The following is a 14058-nucleotide window of genomic DNA, read 5'->3' as shown; positions in this document are numbered from 1 at the left end:
TCCTATATACTCCCACCCAGTTTCAGTTTCCTCTAGTGCTATTATCTGTCTTACTCACCTTAGGCTACCATAACAGAATGCCACAGTCCAGTAGCTTAGACAACACAAATTTATTTTATCACAGTTTTGAAGGCTGGGAAGTCCAAGATCTAGGGGCCAGCAGGGTTGGTTTTTCATGAGGCCTCACTCCTTAGCATGCACACTGCCTCCTTCTCACTGTGTCCTCACACAGCCTCTGTGCACTCAAGGAGAGAATGCTCTGGTGTCTCTATTCCATAAGGACATCAGTGCCATCAGATTAGGGCCTCACCCATATGATCCCATTTAACCTTAATTTCTTCCTTAAAGGCCCTGTTTCTGACTATAGTCACATTGTGGATTAGGGCTTCAACATACAAATTTTGAGGGATACAGTTCAGTTCATATCATCATCTTGTATTGACTGTGGCACATTAAGAAACCAACATTAGTATGGTACCATTTAGTATACTCCAGACTTTATTTGGATTAGTTTTTTTTTTTGTTTGTTTTTTTTTTGAGACAGAGTCTCACTTTGTTGCCCAGGCTAGAGTGAGTGCCGTGGCGTCAGCCTGGCTCACAGCAACCTCAATCTCCGGGGCTCAGCGATCCTACTGCCTCAGCCTCCCGAGTAGCTGGGACTACAGGCATGCGCCACCATGCCCGGCTAATTTTTTGTATATATATTTTTAGTTGGTCTATTAATTTATTTCTATTTTTGGTAGAGACGGGGTCTCGCTCAGGCTGGTTTCGAACTCCTGACCTTGAGCAATCCGCCCGCCTCGGCCTCCCAAAGTGCTAGGATTACAGGCGTGAGCCACCGCGCCCGGCCTGGATTAGTTTTTCCATTAATGTCCTTTTTCTATTCCAAGATTCAATCTAGGATACCACACTGCATTTAGTTGTCATCAACTTGGTCATCTCAGGTCTGTGACAATTTCTCAGTCTTTCCTTGTCTTTTATGACCTTGACAGTTTTGAGGAGTACTGGTCAGGTATTTTGTAGAATATCCCTTAAATTGGATTTGTCTGATTATTTTCTTCATGAGTAGACTGCATTTTGGGGATGAATACCACAGAGGTGAAGTGCCCTTCTCATCACATCAGGGATACATGAAACCCACATAATATCACTGGTTAATCATGATCACTTGTTTAAAACTAGCAAGTTTTGCCTCTGTAAATTTACTATTTTTCCCTTTCCATACTCTATTCTTCAGAAGTAAGTCACTTAAGTCTAGCCCACACACAAAGGGGGAAAGGGTTAAGCTTCACTTCTTAGAGAGAAGTAGCCACATATATTATTTGGAATTGTTCTGTAAGGAAAATTTGTCTCTTCTCCATTTATTCAATCACTTATTTATATCAATATAGATTCCTGCATATTATTTTATTCTTTGGGTTATAATCCAATATCATGTACTTATTTTGTTGGTCAAATTGTTCTAGCTTTGATCATTGGGAGTTTTCTCAGGTTGGCTCCTGGACCCCACTCCCTGTACCCCCTTTTCTAAAAAAATATTTTTACAATGTCTTCCATAAATTTTTCAATCCTTTCTCTTCATAGCTTTTGCATTTGGTATCTAAGTCTTAAACTATGTATCAGTTTGGATAGGCTAGGCTGTGTTGTGATGATAACCCCAAAATCTTAATGGAATGTAACAAGAAAGAGTTTATTTTTTGCTTATGACACATGCTCACTACCAGTTAGCTGTTACTCTTGCAGCCCAGGCTCGTGGAACACAGCTACTATACATATAACTTTCTATTAAGTATAACATAACTTAAATCACATTTGTTTTGTAATATATATACATATATCTATAGATGTAAGGCATACATACAAACACAAAGTGTATAACTTGATAAACAGCTTGTGTAAATCCTGAGTAAGTAACTAGTACATGGATTGAGGAACAGAACATCACCACATCTGAGATACCACACTTTGTGCCCTTTCCTGGTTACCCCTCCACTTGCACATCCTAACTTGGGAGGCTAAGGTGGGAGGATCACCAGAGACTAGGAATTTGATGTTGCAGTGAGTTATGATGACATCACTGCAACTCTAGCCTGAGCAACAGAGTGAGAGACCTTGACTCAAAAAAAAAAAAAAAAAAAAAAAAAAAATCTGACCTGAAAGTGACATTTCTCACCTCTGCTCATTTAGCCCCAGAGAAGTCAGGATGTGTGCAATCCTACCATATCCTGGAATGTGGAGAGCCAGAACTATTATGTTCAACTTTTTAATCCAGGTAGAAGTAAGTTTTTTGAGTGGTGTGACAGAGGAAGACATTTTTAGGTAAATTATTTTCTTCATATTTTTGTTTAACCGTACGTATTCCACAGATTTAAATAACAATATGTATTGACATTAATTTTTTTTTTTTTTTTTTGAGACAGAGTCTCACTTTGTTGCCCAGGCTAGAGTGAGTGCCGTGGCATCAGCCTAGCTTACAGCAACCTCAATCTCCTGGGCTCAAGCGATCCTGCTGCCTCAGCCTCCCAAGTAGCTGGGACTACAGGCACGCACCACCATGCCCAGCTAATTTTTTCTATATAGTTGGCCAATTAATTTCTTTCTATTTATAGTAGAGATGGGCGTCTTGCTCTTGCTCAGGCTGGTTTCAAACTCCTGACCTGGAGCAATCCGCCAGCCTCGGCCTCCCAGATAGCTAGGATTACAGGCGTGAGCTGCGCCCGGCCCTATTGACATTAATTTTAAAGTAACTTGTGGTGAATTCTCTTTTAATGTCTCTTTTTTATAAGTTATTTACAATGGGTTTTAAACATTTCCAGATTGATAGGTTTTGTTATCTTTTTTCATCAGTAAATTTCTAAAGTTATTGTATGGTGGTCACTGAACATGGTCTGTGTATGATTTCTGCTTTTGTGGAATTTGTTGTGATTTCCTTATGACCTGAAACATGACTTCAGTTAATATTCTATCCTTTGAAAAGTTTACATGTTCTCTGTAAAACTGTTCTTTATAGCTACTAGATCATGCTTCTAATTCCTTATTTTATTGTTTTGAGGTCTTACTTAGTCTTCTATGATTATGGATTTATTAATTTCTCCTATTTTCACTGGTTTTTGCTTTATAGATTTAAAATCTGTTGCACGAGATGTGTGATTGCTATTAATATAATCTTTTGGTAGATTATATCTTTGATCATAAAACATTTTTGTCTTTTAATTGCTTTTGCGGTGAATCCTATTTCTTCTCATGTTAATGTTGTTATACCTGCTTTCTTTTTCCTAGCAACTATATAGAATGCCTTCGTCTAGCCTTTCTTTTAAAAATTTCTTATATGTCTTTGTTTTTGTTGTCTTTATTAAACATTTTAAACTCAATTTGAAAATCTTGTCTTTTAATAGGTGAATTTAAATTTTTACATGTTTTATTATTACTGATATGGACTGACACTGATTTGGATTTATTCCCACCGTCTTATTCCATTTTCTGTTTGCTATGACATTTCTTTTTGCTGTTGGGTGGCTTAGTTTCATTTTCTGTCTTGCTGCAATGCTTTGGAAGGTCTGAAAACTTATGATTCTGGTAGTAGCTCCCTAAAAATTCATTTATAAAATATTTCAGAAATACAGATGAGTATGGAGACTAACAATGTTGGGGGGGATGTCTAGGACTTCTGTAAATAAGATTACTTTTTCCCCACCTTAGTTCTAGGCCAACTGATTGAGGAACTCAGGAGTTAAAAGATTAAAATTGCTGGGCTTGATCTGTCTCTGTGTGCATTTAAGTCTGAAGGCAATTAGAATAACTTACACAAGCAGTCACTGGCACATCAGACAACCACAAGGACAAATTCCAGACAGTGCATCTGCAAATGGGTAGAGCCACCATCATTCTGGATGTTTGGGTGATTGTGTAGAATAAAGCCTCCTCCACTCTCTTATCTGTGATTGACATGTAGCACCACCAAGAAGTAAGCCTCTGTTATAAATTAAATCGCTAAGATTTCAGTGTTATTTGTTGTCACAGCTTATTATGACTAATAAACTCAGTTCATCACAGGGCATAAAGCAAACCAGAAGCATACTCATTGTAGGTAGATTGGTCTGAAAAAGAGGAGCAAGAAAGGATAATTAGGTTTCTTCTTTTGTGGATTTCTTATCCCACCCTCTCTGCCCATTGATTTATTAGGCTTTTTTCCTTTGATGCATAGATCTTAGTAAATCTATTCTAAATTCTAAACACTGATCCTTTATTGGTTTTATGTATTATACCTGTATTCTCCTATTTTATGAGTTATCTTTTAAATTTTGTTTCTGGCCTCATGTGAACAGAAATATTAAATCTTCATGTAATCAGATTTTTTTAATCTTTTGCTTTAGTTTGGGTCTTTTTGTGTTATGTAAAAAAATCCATCCCTATTCCATTGATATATGCATTATTTTTCCATATTTTCTTCTAAAACCTTTAAAGCTTTTATTTTCATATCTAGGTTTCTTAGCCACTAAGATTTTTTATTCTTTAGGTAGTAATGGCATATGGTATGAGACAGGGATCAAACTTCCTCCCTCCCTTCCCTCAACAATATGGACAACCATTGTCCCCAACAATGTATTAAGCATTCTTTTCCCATTGATTTGTGATGCCACATCTATCATATGTGATGTTTCCATGTATATTTGGCTTTCCTTCTGGGCTGTTGTCTTTACTTGTTGTTTATTATATCTGTGCCAATACTACACGGTGCCAGTACTGCCTAAATTATTATAAACTTTAATATTTGGTAGGGCAGGGGCTCTCTTCTTGTTCTTCTTTAAAATGATCTCAGTTCTTCTCTGCCTGTGGTCTTCTAGATTAATTTTAGTATTAGCTTGCCAGGTTTCATGAAAAGACCTGTTGAGATTTTGATCAGAATTGCATTTAGTATGAGGGAAATTATCATCTTCATGATACTGAGTTTTCCCATTGATAAACCTTTTTTATTTCTCCATTTATCCATAAAGGATATGAACATTTTGTTTATATTATGTTTCATAATTGGTACAGGTGTACCATATTACAGGTATATAGAAAAGTTCTTGGGTTTTTTTTGTTGTTGTTTGTTTATTTTACTTTACTTTTTGTAGAGATGAGGCCCAGACTGGTCTTGAACTTGTGGCCTCAAGCAATCTTCCCACTTTGGCCTCCCAAGTGCTAGGATTCTAGGCATGAGCCACTGAGTTGGGCCAACTCTTGGGTTTTGTGTATTAATCATTTATATCCAGAAACTTTGCAAAACTTTATTAGTTTATTCTAATAGCTTATCTATAGATTCTCTTGTATTTTCTAGGTAACAATCATTGTCTGCAACAATTTTGTTTCTTCCTTTCTAATGCTTTTATTTCTTTTTCTTACCTTGGCATCATCAGCTAGAACTTCCAGTTATTACATTGTTCAATAGTGGTAACGATAGTGGGGATCTTTGTCTTATTTTTTATTTCAGGGATGCTTCTAAAGTTAAGGCATGTGAAGTATGATATTTACTATAAGTATTTGGAAGATAATCTTTATCAGGTTAAGGAACTTCTCTTTTAGCTCCATTGTGCACAGACATAATTGGAAATGAGTGTTGATTTTAATGATTCCCTTTTTTATATTTAATGAGATTATCATGACTTTCTCCTATAATCAAATCTGTTGAATGTTGATAGACTTTGTTTTAATATTGAATGACAAGATTAATTTTCTTTTCATATGCGATTAGCCATTTGTATTTCTTTTTTTAGTTGACTGTTCATAGCCTTTTTTGAATTTTTCTATTGGGTTGTCATATTGCTTTGGAGGTTCTTTTTATTTGTTGTGATAATTAACCTTTTATTATATATCTTCCCCCAAGAGTCTCTTAGTTTCCCTTTATGACTTGTTTTGTGTCATGCTTAAAAATCCCCCAGGTTAAGTCATAAAATTATTCACTATAATTTTTATAGTTATTTGATAGCTTTTTCAAAATTATTTCATCTGCTATTTGTTTTATTTAGTATGTGATGTTAGAACCTCATTTTCTTTTCATGCATGTAAAAACATCTGCCCTTTGTTGAATAAGGCCTTTGTCACTGAATTGAATGAAATATCAGTTTTCTCATAAATATTCATATATGTCTGGATCAAGATTGTCAAAATTGCTGTGCTAAAAATCATATTGTTTTAATTACTCTTGATTTATATTCAGGCAAGTCTTTGAGACTGGGACTTAAGAACCTTAGACTTCAATCAATAGCCTGTGTTCATATCCTAATTCTGTCACTTCGAAATAAGCTTTGTATGTAACCTTGTATAGGTTAGTCACTCTTTAGGCCTAGGTTTCCTTTACTGGAAAATATTAATAGTAATATCTACCTCATAGGTTGTAATGAGCTGAATACAATACCTGGCACTAAACTCTCAATAATTTTAGGGGGTCATGCTGCTGCTGGTGCTTTTTAAATCAATACTTGTAAACACTTCTTCCTCTGCTTCCCTTGGTCACTACTTCCCTCAAAATTCAGATGACAGGTTGAAGTCTGTTCGTCTATCTCTGAGGAACAGTCAGTGTCCAAGTGGAGCCTGGTCTTTCTGGTTTCTTAGGGTATGAAATCTACTTTCTGCCCGTCTGGTGGTGAGCTCACGAAAGGTCGACTTTCTCACCCTGTAGTAAAGCCTTGTACCTCTGCATGTGCTCTGCCAGGACCTGTGAAGGCAGGTATCCAGCTCTAGGAGGAATGTAGAAAGCCCACCGTGTCTCTAAGTCTAAATAGAGTTCTTTAAACCTACCCTAGAAACAAGAACGTGCTGTATTATGATTCCTACCTGACTCCTACATATGTTTCTCAATTGGTTTAGAACATATTCTTGTTTTATGATTTATTATCTTCAAACACCTACAGTTGTTATGCAGGAAAATATTTTTCATTTATCTAACAAATATTTGTTAGTGGAAGAGGAAGCCAACCTGGAAGCCAAATCCAGACTTGCAGACAAATCAGGCCTAAGGATGGATTTTAAAAATTTTTTTTAACATTTTTAAATCATGAGATTTCATTTCCTTTGTATTAGAGAAGCAGGAGTGTTGATGTTATGTGATAGAGATATGTAAGCAAGATTTATTACTTAAGTTTTCTGTTTTTTGTTTTTTTTTTTTTTAGAGACAGGGTCTCACTTTGTTACCCAGGCTAGAGTGAGTACCATGGCGTCAGCCTAGCTCACAGCAACCTCAAACTCCTAGGCTCAAGCAATCCTACTGCCTCAGCCTCTCCAGTAGCTGGGACTACAGGCATGCACAGGCATGCACCACCATGCCCGGCTAATTTTTTCTCTATATATTAGTTGGCCAATTAATTTCTTTTTATTTATAGTAGAGACGGGGTCTTGCTCTTACTCAAGCTGGTTTGGAACTCCTGACCTTGAGCAATCCGCAGGCCTCGGCCTCCCAGAGTGCTAGGATTATAGGCATGAGCTACCACACCTGGTCATAAGTTTTCTGTTTTTAACAACAAAAATATCAAAGGGGAGGGGGATCCATGGTTAACCATGGACCTTTAAGCAAAATTTTGTAAACAGCCCTGTTTCTAATATATGGTCTCAGCTAAGCACCCTAGTCTCTGTAGTAGGTTATTGCAATACTGCTCTAACAAAAGAATATTGATATAATGTGGAGATAATTGGATATAAAAAATTAGTGGTACCCCCCCCCCCATAATGTATAAAATATCCCTAATGGAATTGAACTTGCGGCATGGAGGGAAAAATCTCTTTCCACTTCCATCTAGCTACTTTTCTAGTTTTAATTGGGGTTTATAAAAGAAACTGGAATTTCAAGAGATGGGGTAGAAACCAAAAGATGTTACTAACCAGTTCCTTTGTTTAGATATTTTCCAGGTTGCCTCACACTGTGTTCATTGTATGCCTCCTATCTTGATGAAGAGTGAGCTTTGGGAAAACATCGTTAGCCTGTGATTTTACTTTTCAAAAACTTTGTAATTCGTATAAAATTCAAAAAGCTATGAAAAGGCATAAATCTCTCTGACTTTTCCCCCTATTTCCAGACACCCAGTTTCCTCCTGTAAAGGCATCCACTATATCTGTTTCTTGTGTCTCCTTCCAGAGTCTTGCTATGCAAGATTTCATATACAACCACATGAATGTGTGGGATATAATGCTTTACATATACACATGGAAGTGGTGGTACTTAACAGTTTATCTTGGCTCTCTTTCAGTCTTGAACATTTCTGCCACACTGCCCTTTTGTTGCCCTTCATGGGGGCTGTTCCAGGTTATATTCCCACCTACAGGCAGGGTGGTGAGTGCTCTCACCCTCCCCACACGGCGCCGCCTTGTGCACCTCCCGTGATTTTTGCCTGCCTGAGGCAGAAATAGTACATCATAATTTGAATTGCACTTGCATTTGTTATTTTTGCGATATCATAAATTGAAGTTGGGAATCTTCTTGAGATAGATTTAAAATGTATTTTCCAGTTTATCTCTCAACTTAGTTTATGTGTCTATCGCCATGAAAAAAACCATTTTAAAAATGTGTATCAATTTACAAGTCGATTTTCTTATGGCATTTAGATTTTGTATCATTTAGAAAAGTCTTCTTCAGCTGAGAATTCATGGTTTTTTTTTTTTTCACTTAACATTAAAAAAAGTCTTTTGACCATCTTGAATTTTAGAATAAGGTTAGGAGGCATGCAGGTTTGCTTTTGAGGCAAAAATGTCTGTTATAGAAAGTAATGCTTTTCTGTGGATAACTTGGAAAAATACGGGAGGGAATGAAAACCACCCACCATCCCCAGCACCATATCATCTGTAACAATCGGGATCATTTATACTGCATCTCCGTTTTTTTCTCTTGAGATTAAAATATGAACACAACATTTTTATTTTAAAACCACCTCACTCTTTTTAAGGGAACGCGTGGCCCAAGTGTTAGGCTCACCTTTAATTCTTGGTGCAAGTTTGAAGAAGGTGTCCCTTTGCAGTCAGCCGCGGGCACTGCGAGCGGCCGGGCACGCGGCCGTCTGCGGGAGGGCGAGGGCGCGCGGCGGGCGGGTCCGCTGGGGCCGGGCTCCCAGAAGGTGGCTCCACCGGCTGCGGCGCCCCCTGGCGGCGGCGTCGGGGCGGCCAGAGCGCGCGGCCCGGGAGGTGCCCGGCTGCCCCCCTGCCTGGCCGGCGCCGCCGCGTCACCCTCGGATATGGTCAGCCGCCCGGGCCGAGCCCGTCTGCGCAGACGACTTTTAATCGCTAAGGAGCTTTCCGAGACGCTGCTTTTTGCAAGGCCCAGTGGCTTCTCTGACGCACTTCGCGACTCCGAGCCTCCGAGCACGCAGCTTGTGGGCGCTGGCAGGGCGCTGGCGCGCAGACGGCCGCCCGGCGGCGTCCCCTGAGGGCTGCGGGGGCCAGGGGCGCTTTCCCTACTCGGCTCCCTTGTCACTCTCCTGGGGACCTTTCTGCGGAACTTTGAACTTCCGGGATTGGCCCGCCCGCGTAGGCGATTCCTCAGCCGCAGTCTGTGGCCGAGGTGGGTGGCCAAGGGGTGTGGCTGAGGCCGGTGCCGGGGCTCGGCCCTTTAAACTTTTTGTTTTTTAAACTTCGGGGGTGTGGCCGAGGCGCCTCCTCTCTCTGAGGCTGGCTGCCCCCCACCCACCGGGTCCTGCCCTCAGCCCCGCCTTCCAGATGCTTTGGAGTCATGAGTCGGGAGTGCGCGGGGTCCCCTCTGGTGGTGGAGGTGATCAAAGGTGAGTGCGGGAGGGCGCGGGGTCCCCTCTGGTGGTGGAGGTGATCAAAGGTGAGTGCGGGAGGGCGCGGCGCTTCCCCATCCCTGCGCCCCTCAGGCACTCGCTCCCGCTCCCGCCGGCCAAGGGATGCCTTCCTTTTAACTTTGGGGCCGGGGCTGATGCTGCCTGGCGGGCGTGAGTGGCCTCCGGGACTCCCAGTCCACAGCCGGCTTTGAGGTGACCCCGCACCTGTGTGTGGTTGTGACCCTGGTGTGCTTACCCCCGCGCCTGGGAGGTGAACTGTGCCTCTCCACCCACGGGAGCAATATCTCTGGACACGGTACAGGAGTATCAAAGGTCGTTTGTGGTTGGAAAGAAGCCTTGCCACCCGTTTGATTATTTGTGGTTGGGAGAAATTTTAGTCAGGCAGTTTACAAGGAAATAAATGCAGCAGTCGCATGAGTTGAAGGCAAAAAAGTTTAAATTACCATTTGGGGAAAGAATGCCAGGTGGCGTCCTTTGTTTCTTATCGTGAGCTGTGCTGAAAGAATATGTATTTTAAAGGCTACACTTGATTTTGCCACGTCTTGAGTGTATTTTCCTAGCACTACTAGTATTACTATTAGATATTGTGGATGACTTTGTTTCACCAAAAGTTTTTAGGCAACTTTTTTGGGGGGCAGGGGAGAGTGTAGAGCATTACTACTTGTTACCATTCCTGCTAAACCTCACAGCAGCCTAACTACGTTTATGCAACCCAAGCTCATTTCAGACTCCTCATGCAGAAACCTCTCATTGCTGCTGTTTTAATGGCAATTTGTCTAATTGTAAAAATACCAAAGTAGTGATTCCAAATTTTAAAAAATAGCGATCCTAAGAACAGTTGGATTAACATATGGTTTGTTTTGTTGTGTTCTATAGCTGTAAACAGTAATTTTGAAGCAGTTTTGAAAGCATTCTTTCTCTTTACTTAAAAGATATTATCTTACTGAGATGACTTTTAGGGATGTCTTGAAAACATAGCAAAATTCATCTAGAAAGTTAATATAATGCAGATGGCTAGCCATCAAATGCATGCTTCCATTTGCTGAAATTTCTTAGTCTAGGCAGACTAAAATTTAATGAGAGGTTCATTCAAAAATCATACTATATCACTACATGAATAGTCACCTAATGAAATTTACAGTTAAAGGCAGTTTCCCCTTTAAAAATTTTGTTTATTTATTATTACCCACCAAATAGTCAGAATATTTTGTAATTACTCATTGCTGCCCTTACCATCTGAAACATGCATGCAAAAAATAAAAATTTGGCTTCATCTGAAAAGAGTTTCATCATGGTATATGAAACGTGTTTTAATAACCCAGAGGAAGGAACATTGCAATTTTTCCATTTCAGATCGCCTTTGTTTTGCCATTCTCTACAGCAGACCAAAGAGTGCATCAAATATACATTATTTCAGCATAGATAATGAACTTGAATATGAGAAGTAAGTATATTGCTTTTTAAAAGATTGTTAGTAACTTTTATTTTGACGAATCTAAAGTCATATTTATAAAGAAGGTAGCCTTGGGAAATGATAAATCTATTGATTGTTAATTGCAGGATCCTTTTCTTAACCTTTGGTAATAAAATAGATTTTGGGGGTGGGGAAATTAAAATGAAAGAACTTTCCTTAACTTAAACATTTAGATTTGGTCTTTTAATAGTTTACAATGAGATACAAATGTGTACTAAGATATTGTGTTTTTGCCAGTGGAAAATATGTGTTGAAAAACAACTTTTTAAATAAAGAAGGCATTTTCATGTTAATTGAGATTAGATTTAGGCATTGCAGCACTTGTTGCATTTTTTAATAGGCATTGTTTACCAGAATATTTCTTCCACTAGTAAAGCAGTACCGTTAAATTGTATGGTCCATAACAATTTGGAATATACTTTCCTGTCTTAATTTGATCGTGTAGCCAAAAAAGGCATTTATATTTATAGCATCTAGAATATACATACACGTTTTTATTTTTCATTTTTAAAGCTTCTACGCAGATTTTGGACCACTCAATCTGGCAATGGTTTACAGATATTGTTGCAAGATAAATAAGAAATTAAAGGTAAAGTCCTTTTTACTTAAGATTTGACTTGAGTAATCATTGTTAGCTCGATCTTGGGGAGAAAAGTAAGGAAATCGTATCACTATTTTTAAAAAGGAAATGCCATGTTTTTCACTGCAGTGGTTTTTGGGACACACGCATGGCTTTTTGTTTTATAAAGTCATAGTGTATGTATGTTTTCTAGAGTTTGAATGAGCAGTGTAAGTTTGGATCATTTGGTTCTGGTTTGAGTTGGTGATGCTCAAATACTTGAAAAGCCAAAGTAGGAATTGATTAATTACATGAACCTCTTACTGTCTGACCTAATGGAATTGAAACCTAACAAGGGAAGCTCTTCCCTTGCTTTGGTCATTGTTCTTCCTGCCTTCACTTTGATAGGGAGAGGTAGCAAACTAACCAGAAAAATTAACTCATCTCACTTTCTCTCTGATCTTGAAACTTCCATGGTATTTTACTAGTTGTGACTCTTCACTTTGACCCTTCGTTTACATATAAGGGGCTTGAGAAGTGAAGGCAAATAGCATGTGCTTAAGACTGTGTCACTGAGGGTTAACAGAAGTGTATTTCTATTGGTTTGAACTTAGACCCTGTTCATTTATTTATAGCACTTTGAATTACTGGTCACGTACAATAGGAAATGTTTATGTACTGCTTGCTAGCAGTTCCAAATTAGTCACTATAAATTCTCAGGTAGAAAATACTGCCTTTTGGAACAGGTGCTTTTTGAAAAACAACTTTATTTAGTTGATTACTTACCAGACTACTACACAGAAGAAATACAATTTATTATTAATTAAAAATTTATCTTATTTTGATTAAAAAATTATAGCTAACACAGATTTTTTTCCCTTGAGCATTAAAAAGTATTCACTACAACTTTATACAGAGATGGAGACTCTTCTTTCTGATCTCTCCTAAACAGTAATATAAACATTTATGGCCTTGTGTATTTGGGTTTCCTCCCTCCCTTTTTCCAGTTGCCAGTAGCAAGTCTTTTGTTTCATACAGGGCTGGGAAGTTAAAAATAATTCCTCCTTTCCCCTTTTTGTTTCTTTGCTTTAATTTTGAAAGATTTTTTTTTTTTTCCTGTGCTCAGCTGTCTGTGGACTTTTATCCTTGGATAAAAGGATGGCATTTTGGTGGACCAAAAGTGTATTAGTCCTTTCCTCCCCATCATTTACAAGAACAACTTGTAACATGTTATTAATAACTGTCTGACCTGATTAAAACATTTTCTATTCAATTAATAGTGATAAAGCTATATGGAGAGTTTGAAAGGAAAGTGTCTTGTGCTTGTGCTGGTTGGGTTTTGGGGATTTATTTATTTATTTAGACTAGTCAAGTGAAGCAGTGGGAGTGGAGAAGGAACAAAGAAATTTGTAACTGGTTGTGATCCATTAGTTGTAAACACTAATGCACTCTGGCCAGCCTGGGTTTTGTTTTTTTGTTTTCAAATAAATTTGGATCTCATATTCCATGTAAACAACTAAGGGGAAATATGTGCACCTTTATCATTGAAACACTGGAACATTAAAATACCAAAGCATTGACTTAGACTAGCCAAGAAATATGTGCTTATCCTGTTCCTTATCCTGACCTGTATCTATTTCTATTCAGATTAGTGAAATACAGCTGGGCAAGTGCTAACTAATCGTGTGCTCCTTTTATTTTAAATTCCATATCATTTTTAACTTTTTATTGAAGTACATGCATACATGCTGAAACGTGCATATCATGAATGTGGAACTCAATGAATTTTCACAGACTGAATAGACATGGGTAATTATCTTGATCATCAGATCTAGAACAGAAGGTTAGCAGCACCCTGGGGGAGCCCACTTGTGCCTTCTCTCAGTTACAGTTATTCACTGTCCTGATTTAACAGCATGGATTAATTTTGTCCTGTGCTGTATACCTTTTTTGTTTTAATTGAAAAGTTTTTATGACAGATTTTTTTCAAAAATCAAAACAGTAGGAAAAGGAAAGAAAAGGTCTCTCCCACCACCCTTTCCAGCTTCTCATGTGTTCTTTCAGAGGTAGTCCATGCTTAATGCCTGTGGTCCCTGACCCCCCAAACCCTACTGGCGGTGGGTACTGGTCTGTGGCCTGTTAGGAACCAGGCCTCACAGCAGGAGATGAGCGGCTGGCAGGCCAGCTCGAAGTGCTTCTTCTGTATTTATAGTTGCTCCCTCCCCCGTCCCCCAGTCCATGGAAAAATTGTCTTCCGT

General features: G+C 38.8%; 1 protein-coding gene across 11 annotated transcripts in view; it reads left to right on the top strand.

Annotated features, from left to right (window-relative positions):
• CDC14B (cell division cycle 14B) overlaps positions 1 to 14058 on the top strand; it is a 99680-nt gene that overhangs the window by 28829 nt on the left and 56793 nt on the right. For 8 of the 11 annotated variants that reach the window (XM_076008563.1, XM_012787241.3, XM_076008561.1 and 5 more), the window contains 2 exons: positions 11121 to 11211; positions 11755 to 11830. In XM_076008563.1, the coding sequence (XP_075864678.1) occupies positions 11121 to 11211; positions 11755 to 11830 (167 nt within the window). Of the gene's footprint in view, positions 1 to 2488; positions 9744 to 11120; positions 11212 to 11754; positions 11831 to 14058 lie in introns of those variants that run through there. The other 3 variants (XM_076008562.1, XM_012787243.2, XM_012787245.2) reach the window with 3 other exon arrangements.

Source organism: Microcebus murinus, chromosome 12 (genome assembly GCF_040939455.1).
Source record: "Microcebus murinus isolate Inina chromosome 12, M.murinus_Inina_mat1.0, whole genome shotgun sequence".
Taxonomy (NCBI): Eukaryota; Metazoa; Chordata; class Mammalia; order Primates; family Cheirogaleidae; genus Microcebus; species Microcebus murinus.
Note: the sequence above shows the minus strand (reverse complement) of the source record. Positions and strands in the feature narration are given on the sequence as shown.